The sequence below is a fragment of the Geospiza fortis genome, unplaced genomic scaffold, assembly GCF_000277835.1.
Source record: "Geospiza fortis unplaced genomic scaffold, GeoFor_1.0 scaffold538, whole genome shotgun sequence".
In the NCBI taxonomy this organism is placed as follows: domain Eukaryota; kingdom Metazoa; phylum Chordata; class Aves; order Passeriformes; family Thraupidae; genus Geospiza; species Geospiza fortis.
Genome location: NW_005054368.1, coordinates 1,932,910 through 1,942,131, shown reverse-complemented (window position 1 = coordinate 1,942,131; position 9,222 = coordinate 1,932,910). Strand labels below are relative to the sequence as shown.

The following is a 9,222-nucleotide window of genomic DNA, read 5'->3' as shown; positions in this document are numbered from 1 at the left end:
TAAGGAAGAGAGAAAAGTGCTTTTTTAAAATCACCAATCTATTGAAATCTTCAGGATTTGCCATCTCTCACTCTGCTCTTCTGCACTGCACTTGGGGATAACAAATAACACTTTTTACAATTTCAACACTACAAAGAAAGGAGGAAAAAAAATTCCAAGGAATTGGACTTAACTCCATCATCAACCAAATGTCCCTCACGAAGATGCCACCACAGCAAAGCCTGGTTCCCATCCCAGTTCAGAGCTTGCACAGCTTTAAATCCCAGCACGATTTTCCCTTTTTTACAGAACTTCAGGAAATCAAAATGATGCTGATACAACACCCGGTGCTTTAGGAACATCAAACCAGCTCCTCCAGCCAGGGGAGGATTCCGCGCCCCTGCAAACAGCAGAGTTGGGAATTTTTCCTGGAAATCCAACCAGAGGGACAATTTCCCTAATAACACACATGTCAGGGAGCTCGAGGGAAGCAGCTCATTCTCCCTCCCAGAGCCTGCAGAGCCCACAGGAATCCCAAGGCTGCAATTTTTTTCCTCCCAAACAGGCTCCCTTCTCCAAGGTAGTGGCCTCTAACCACTCTGCAAAAAACCTTCCAAAGTCTCTCATTGAGAAAGGTTCAGAAATCCCAGCATTGCTCTGTGATCACAGAGCTCCAGCAGGATCCTCCTTGCAGAGCTCCCAACAAAACACCAACACTAAGAATTTTCTACCAAAGCTCCTCCTGAACGAGCCCTCAGCTGCTCCTGATGCCCAAAATTATTTTATCAAGAGTGCAACAGGATTTTTCCCAAACCTGCCCAGCCCGTGGCTGGGTGTGCTGAGCCAAACCAGCTCCCAAAGCAGCTCTGTTACAGCAGAACTCTGTATTTATGGAAGAGTCATCAAATCATTTATCAATCAAATAAATTTATCAAAGATTCATCAAATCATCTTTATCTCACCCCAAAAGAGGAGACAAAGCACCGAGGGCAGTGGTGCATTTACTACCCCAGCAGTGCTTGCTGCCAGGGCAGGGGAGAACTGCAGCCAGAGCTTTTTCCTCCTATGCCATATTTTCCTTCCTCTGTGGTATTTTCAGTACTGCTGAGCAGAAGCCACTCGTAATTATGACTTTAATTATTTTAATCTTTAAAGGCAAATTACACCACTTATCCCAGTGGAGACATGTTTTTAAATAAAACATGAAAGTAACACAAATAAAAATGGACCCAAATCTAATCAAGCAGGTCCTACTCTTAATACAATTAAGAAAAGAGTAATCCCATCATCATAAAAACAAATAGGTTTCGCAATAATTATAAATATGAATATTGTATAACAAATATTTGCTGTACACTTGAGATCCCCAATGCTTTAAAGAGCTGGAGTTTGATGCACAAAGAGCCTCCCCCAAGTTACAGCCAAGGTCAAACTTCAGTGGAAAGGGGCTAAAAGTGATAGATCTGTGGCATTAACTACTGCACTCCTTTTAATAGAATCCAGCATAAACTCAAACCAGCCTCACGCTCAGCCTGAACCATTTATCTGAGACAAAAATGTCTTCTTGACAAAAACCAGATCTCCTTTAATAAAAGTGAGGCAGACAGTATTATGCTCTGAGGGAATCCTGTTGCTCTTTTTATATTTATATATAAAAAGAATTCTTCTGTAATACACGGAGATATAAAAAGTGAAGAAAATTGAGGCCAAATCTCTGAGCATCAGGACATCACATCAGCCTTTGCCAGAGCTGCTCCTAAAATACAAGCCCTGGTGTTAATGACCAGTGGAATTATGGCTGTACTTAAAGTTTTATTATTGAATATGCTTCACTCTCTGAGCTTCTTTTTGCTTCAGACCAAAATTTCACAACAATTCCTGCTCCTGATAAGCATCTTGATTTGGTTCAATTGCTATCAGCTCCTCACCAAACAAAAATGAACTTTGGAAACTGTGGCTGCTTTTTTCCTGAAAATTCCTCTTTAATGCAATAAAAAGTTAATAGGGAACAGGAAAAAAAAAAAAGCCCTGATCACATTTTCAAACATAAATAGATCAACATGTTATCTTATTTTGCTGAGCTGTTTTGCAAATATTCCCTCCAATATTGCCGAGCTGTGGATGAGCTGCACGGGGAGATTCCATCAAGCACAACCCCAGCAGTGAAGTTTTGGGTTTTGAACTGGCCACATCTTTCTCTGTCAGCCAACTGTTGGATGCTGAACAGATTTACATTCTGCCCCAAAACTGGTGACTTTTGAGCAAGGTCATTATTGCAGCCTGCACGTGGGTGGCCCAGTGGATGAATTAATTAAGAATACAGAAACAAAGGTCAAAAGAAAATAATTTTTCTTTCAAACCCAAGCCAATAAAGTCTTACACGTTTAATTCCAATTACTGAAAAAGAGGACATCTGTACAGCTTTAGGTTTATCCATTTCAACTAATTAAGGGATTCAAATAAATAGTCCTTCCATCTAACTGAAAAGTTTGCTAACACTTCATTAGAAGGAAGTTTAAACAAGCACACAACCTTGTTAACATATTTTGGTTTACCACAAAGTTTCTTGGGCATCTCGATAATTATTTTTATTCCTTTTACAAATATCTCCTGACAGCCAATGTCAATAATTCTGCATTCCTCTGCATTTATTTAATTACCTCATAATTCAAATTTTCTTAAAGTAGCACCAATTCTGAAAGTAGGAGCTATCACATAAACAACTGCTAGGGATGAGAGCTTACTACAACATCTACATTCATAAGGTTTATTAAAAATACTTTCCCTGCAGATTTAATCCTGCAAGATTACATTAGGAGAGTTCTTTGGTCTTAAATTGTGGATTTTTCTGTGGTGAGTTTGCATTTCAGCCTCTGCCATGGCAGCACAGGGCAGTGAATGAGACACATCGAGCTCCCTCTCACATCCCTCATATTCAATGCCTTTGAAATGGGAGAAATGATTAAAAATTAGTGAAAATCATAGTTAGTCCTCCTGGTTTGTGTCCAAAACGTGTCCCTTCATCATCCTCCTGGCACAGAAATTGTTATATTTGTACACAGGCACAGAGTGGCTCAATCCACCTTTAGAACCTGTGTGCTGTGCTTGAAATAACTGAAAGAGTACTTGGATCATTAATTTGTAAAACTTTAGTCACATTTATTACAAAAAAATGCTTCCCCAGTCAAAAAAAAAGTTCCTATTTCTCCTTCAAAATGATGTATATGCCTGCCTTAGATTTACTGCCGTCTTCCATTTTCTTTCTCTTTTTAAAACAGATTTTTATTTTTTTTTACTACATCTTATCTCCGAGACATATTTTATTACTTGGAAAATGTATCTTTCACTGCAACACCCAAATTCTTAGTCAGGCTGTGCAGGTGATAGAAATCTTTACTGACCTGAAGGAGGTGAGGTATTTATTTTACATTAGGAGGGCACTGATGACAGGAAAAGAATTCCTCCCTGCTTCTGAAATTCCTCCCTGCTTGCCCTCAGCTGGGACAAGGCTGGAACCCATGTGAGCTCACACCAGCCCCTGCTGAATGGGATTCAGCAATTTCCAAGCGCTCATTTAGCCCAGAAAATATTTGGTTGGAATTTTAAATTCAGGGTTTCTCAGTGGGAGAAGGAAGAGCCTGATGGGCACAGCCATGAACATTCCAAACCAGGCACCTCAAACCAGCAGGGGGTTTGTTGATTCCACTCAGAACTCTTCAGGAATCTGAAACTGGGGGGATAAAACAAGGAAAAATCCTTTCACAGAGAGTGCTTCAGCACTGGAACAGGAGTTCCCCCACAGGAAAGTGGAGTCCCCATCCCTGGGAGGATTCAAAAAATGAGCAAATTTGGCAATTGGGTTTCATGGGAATGGCAGGATTCAGTCAAATGCTGGACTTGGTGATCCTGCAGGTTTTTTCCAAATGTACTGATTCTGTCAATCTGTGATTCTATAAAGCAGTAACTATAGAAAAACCACTGAAAACAGACAGTGACCCTAAAACTTAGGGTTTTACAGGGCTTGGCATCACCAGCCTGCCCCTTCACCCTCTATGTCAGCCAAAGTGGGGATGGAGCTCAGGGGATGAGCCACCTACAAAGTGCATTTATTTCTTTTTAATCAGCTTTCCTTTTTGCCAGAGGGACATGTCAGTAAGAAACAATTGTTTAAAAAATCTCCTGCACCATGAAAATCTAACAACACAAAAGAGAGGTTATTTTCTTTTTTCCTGGAAATAAAATATAATTCTGAAAGCAAATTGCAGCTGGAAATAAATTATATAATTTAACAGCATTTAAAAACTTCAGATCACAGAAATATGAGTGCAATACACACAATTGGAATATCCAACTTCCTAGAGGTTCAAGACAAAACTTATTTTCCTAGAGCTGATGGCTTATTTATGTTAGAGCAGCAGGGTTTGGACAAGACAAACATTATCATTTTTACAGCTCCTCTCCTGGAGTGTCCTTTAGGCTTTGATAGCTCCCAACTATTGTTAGGGTCAGAGGACAAGTTCATAAAACCTCTAAATCATATATAACAAGCCTTAAAAACCTAAGATCTATCATTTTTTTCCCCCTAGGCCAATGCAGAAGAATCAAAGCACAGACAGCGACCAGCAGAAATAATGACCACATTAAACAGCTTCATCAGAAATTTATGAAGTCAAATTTGTCTTTTTTTTTCTTTCCTTATTGCATATGAAGAGCCAAGAAATTATTTTTTTCCTGGAAATGAAAACAAATCCCAGAATTATTTTAAAACCTGACTATAAGACCCTAAATTTTTTTTCCCATTATCTTCTTTATTTCAATTTTGGAAGAAAATGTCTATACTGCTTTATGAACAATTCACTTTCAATGCAACATTGCTTGGCTAAATACTTCCAAAATTAATTCTCAGGGAACAACCATGGCAAAGTTTTTCTTTGTTTTGTTTTTTTTTTTCAAGTAAAAGATTTTATTTTCCCGTCAAGAAAAAAAAAATAATTTGGCTACATATTTGACTTCTGATGTGTCCTTATTACCTCACTAACTTACCTGCAATGAGCTTCATAAAGATAGGGGAAAACAAGAAAAAACTGAAGGTTTTTTTGCTTTAAATTCAATAAATTTGACCATGAGAAAAAAAAATCTCACAGACTAGTTACAGAATAATGAAGTGTGTGGGAGTTCTGCATAAACACTGAATCCAGGACCAGCCACTTTAAAATTAAATGAGTGGTAGAAACAAACAAAAAAAGACATGGATATCTTCCCTGCCATAAAGACACGAAAATCCAGCAATTTAAAAATTGTCTGATAATGGTGTGGAGTTTGTAAGAAATTATTCTTCCTGATGCACTGCACTGTGTATTGTTATATACAGTAAATATACTCTATTATCATAAAACAGTGCAAATGCCTCACCAAACAGCATTGTGCTCGACTGCATTTGGGATTTACATAAAATTATAACTTGTACACTTCACACCCAACTTCTCCCATCATTTTTTTTAGCCTGGAATTCAGCAATTCCCCCCATTCCCAAAGAAGCCCACATTCCAGCCCCGTTCTGTATTCATAAGGATCATCAGACTCCATCTCCACTTCCACTGATCAGCATCAATCAATGTCAATTAGGAACAAGTGTTGGGGAGACAAAATGTGACACTTCACACTTGATCTTGTCAAAGTGTCACATAAATATGCTGCAAGGACAATATATATTTTGGCTGCATTTCAGTCCCAAACAGGATTTTATCCCAGCTCTGTGCGCCTGTAAAACTCCTCGCCCCGGCGAAACTCCGGTTTATTTTTCACTCCCATCAGCACATCAAGGATTTCCCTGGGATTGAGGTGGCCATGCAGGCTCTGGCTGTGGGCACACTGTTACCTGTCCCTCTGCCACCGTCTCGGTGTCGATGATGGTGACAATGCCAGGCACCAGGGGACTCCTGCGCAGGTTGCTGTGAGCCAGGATTTCCTCCTCGGTGGCTCCCGATGGCAGCGTCCCCGTCAGCTGGGTCACCACCTTCCCCACCATGGTCAGCCCAGTCTTTATTGTCTGCAAAAAAAAAAGGGAGAAAAACTCCTTCGAATGATGTTTGAGGTTGTGCTGTGGGATCAGCTCAGATTCTTTCTGGAAGTGGATTTTTTTAGGAGTGGTGCATCAGCTGCAAAAGGCTGCAACAAAACAGCTTGAAAAAATCTGGAGTGCTAGCAAATGGAAGAATTCACATCTCTTCTGGAAGTCAATTATGCCAAAGCATTACTGAAAAGAGAAGTATTTTAATATTCAAATAATAAATGTGTTTGTATTTTAAGTATTCCAGTGCTGGGGGTTTTTAACTTTGATTTTAGTTACTCCCATAGCATGAGTGGTCAGAAGGATCAAAGATGAGGCCACGATGGGTGTGAGGAGGGTACTGCTCACAGAAAATACAAACAGCCCCAAAGCTCACAGAGTTTTGTCTTCTACACAGTGCAAGAGACCAAGAATTTGTCTTTTGCTACATCTGACGCACTCATTTTTTACTCAGTGATTAAGCGCTAAAACTAAGTATGAGACTCAAATCCAGGAAAATTAAAAATGCCACCCTCGAGGTCCTGGAACTCCCAGGCAGGTCCCAGAACAAGGGATGGGACTTTCCAGGCTCTGCATGTTTCCCAGACAGGGGTTTGAAAACACATTCAGTGCACCAGCTTTTAGCAGCTAAAGATGCTAAAGATTATTTTTATTTTGCTTTATTTTATTTGGAGAAAGAGGCAGCGTAGACACAGTAGGAGAGATGCAGACTGAAAGAAAAACAAGCCCAACTACAACTTTAAATATTTTCTCCTTGAACCAAGGACTGTGCCTTATTTGCCTGTGAAGAATTGAGCAGATTTATTATGCAATATAAATAAGAAATAGCAAAAGAGATCAGAATGGAATGACACTGTAACAAGCCAATTCTTAACTAAAAAGACAAGCTAAGCTGCCTGCTAAATTGAAAAGGAAAAAAATGTCCAGATCCCAGGCTGAAACCAAGAAGCAGCCACAAATCAATTGCAACTGCTTTGTTTAGTGCTAAAATCTCAAACTGCAGTGATTAGAAAACACATTAGTGTTCATCAATTAGCAGCCAAACGTTTGTTTTAATAATTCATGGGAAATGACTTACACAAAGTCTGTTAGTGTGCTGTCAGGAAAGCCTCTGAAGGGCCAACAGCAGCAGGCGCCACACGGTATCGATGGCCATGGCCAGCCAGGAAGGCTGATTAACCTCTGAGATGCCTCTGCTGATGGACTCACCCCATTAATGCTAATGGAGATACTTCCACTTAAAATCGAGCCAGGCCTTTAGCACAGCAATGGCTTTGGGGGTTTAAAGTCTTTAGTAATATCCTGCCATTTGTTTCTTGTTATTTCTTTTTATACCCGGCTTCGGCAGAGGAGAATAAAATGGGTTTTAACAGTGGCGAACTCAGGAGGCTGGGAGAGGTAACATAAAGCAGATATTGACAGCTGAGGAATAAACCTAAAATAGCCCCAGTGCCATCACAGGGATGCATTCCAGCTCTCCTGGCAAAAACTGACAAGGCAGTTTTTTGGCCAATAGCTAAAATCCTAGAAAATGATTTGTTCTCAGTTTTTAAGGCAGGGAGGAGAAAGCAGTAAATGCTACATGGCAAAATACCTGGGCAGGGGAAAAGGCTAAAAACTGTAACTGACCTGTTTTAGAAAATATCTTTAATATTTATAATGAGAGCAATGGGATGGCAAAGCACCAAGCATAAATTGACAGCTCTCTAGAAGGAAATGACCAGTGTGGGAGCAGCGTGGGGCTGCAGCAGGCAGAGGTGTGCAGAGATGTGGCCAAGGCCATTAGCTCAGAAATATCAGTGCACAACCATTACAGCACTTACTGCCCTGTGCTGTTGTGTATATTTGCAAAAACTTCTGGGGTAATCTTTAACCTTTCCCATGCCATATCAGCTGTCCCCTCCATCCATTAGGGCTAATGACCTTGCTCTCACATAAGCTGTTAGTCCTCATTAAGAAGTTATCAGGTAACAGGAGAAAACAGATGCAGCCTTTGCTAAATCACTTTACCAGTACAGGATTAAAAGATATGGAGAAGGAATCAAGCAAAGGAGTTATGAGGTGAGAAGGACTTGGTTTATAATTTGATGTGAGACATGTGACAGAGCAAATACATTTTAAATGAAATGGGTTCAAGTTTGCACTGTCCCAGTCCCTTTGTCACTGATGGGAACCCGCCAGTGAAGTCTGCTGATAAATAAAATTAAAATACTTGATCCAGTTTCTTTTGTAACCAATGATCCACAGTGTGCAGAAACACACATTATTTATATGCTCATGTCTACTTTATCTACTTCAAAATCTGACTGTTCACATCTATGTGAATAGAAGGAAATACGTATATTTAATTAAAATAGATGTATGCCCTCATACCTCATTTAATTGAAAAGTAAGTACAACTTTAATAAGATGAAAAGAATTAAAATGCACCATTCAATGCCTGTTAGGATGCTTTGTTCCAACAAAGGCACTGCATCCTTTTAGTGACAACACAATATATTGTTCCTGTTTCTCATAATAAATACATTTTATACGATCTATTTGACTGTATTTGACTGCAAATGAAAAACCTATAGAAAGCAGAAAGAGACATCAAAAAGATCTGCCTTGGGTGTCAACACAGTGAGGTTGAGGCTCACACTCAGTTGTAACAAAGGGATAATAGAGTTTATTCTGAAAGAAATTCCGTGTCCATGCCACTGTTTGTTCAACTGAAAAGAATCTTTATCCCATGGAAGGGACTTTCCTGTGTGCATGCCCTGAGTGCATTCTACAACACCTCTAAGGAATGATACTTTCATTTTTCCAAACACATCCATTATTATCTGCGCTCATCATTAATCCAAATGTGAATCTTGACACATTTTTCTGCTTCTCAAAATTTTCTCCTTGGTCAAGTGACAGAAATACCAGAGCTTTTAGAACATGAACACTCAGAAAGCCACCAACACAATCACAACTTTGACCTCGGTGATTTTGGTGAACAGGGACCTTCCCAAATAACTCCCAAGTTATTTGATTAAGGAAGAAATTTATTTGCTGCACCAAGAGCTGCAGCTCCCACTGAGGACAAACCCCTGGTCCCACCAGGACACGGGTCAGCAAAGGGAAAACCATTACAGAAAATATTCTGTGCTGCCACCAAGACCTTCTAGAGAGGATTTGAAAGGCAA

General features: G+C 39.8%; 1 protein-coding gene across 8 annotated transcripts in view; it reads right to left on the bottom strand.

Moving 5' to 3' along the window:
• BCAS3 (BCAS3 microtubule associated cell migration factor) overlaps positions 1–9,222 on the bottom strand; it is a 292,124-nt gene that overhangs the window by 234,049 nt on the left and 48,853 nt on the right. For all 8 annotated transcript variants that reach the window (XR_004082101.1, XM_031059839.1, XM_031059841.1 and 5 more), the window contains exon 11: positions 5,858–6,028. Coding sequence is in view for 7 of the 8 variants with exons in the window: in XM_031059839.1 (XP_030915699.1) it covers positions 5,858–6,028 (171 nt within the window). In the remaining variant the exon portion in view is untranslated. The remainder of the gene's footprint in view (positions 1–5,857; positions 6,029–9,222) is intronic.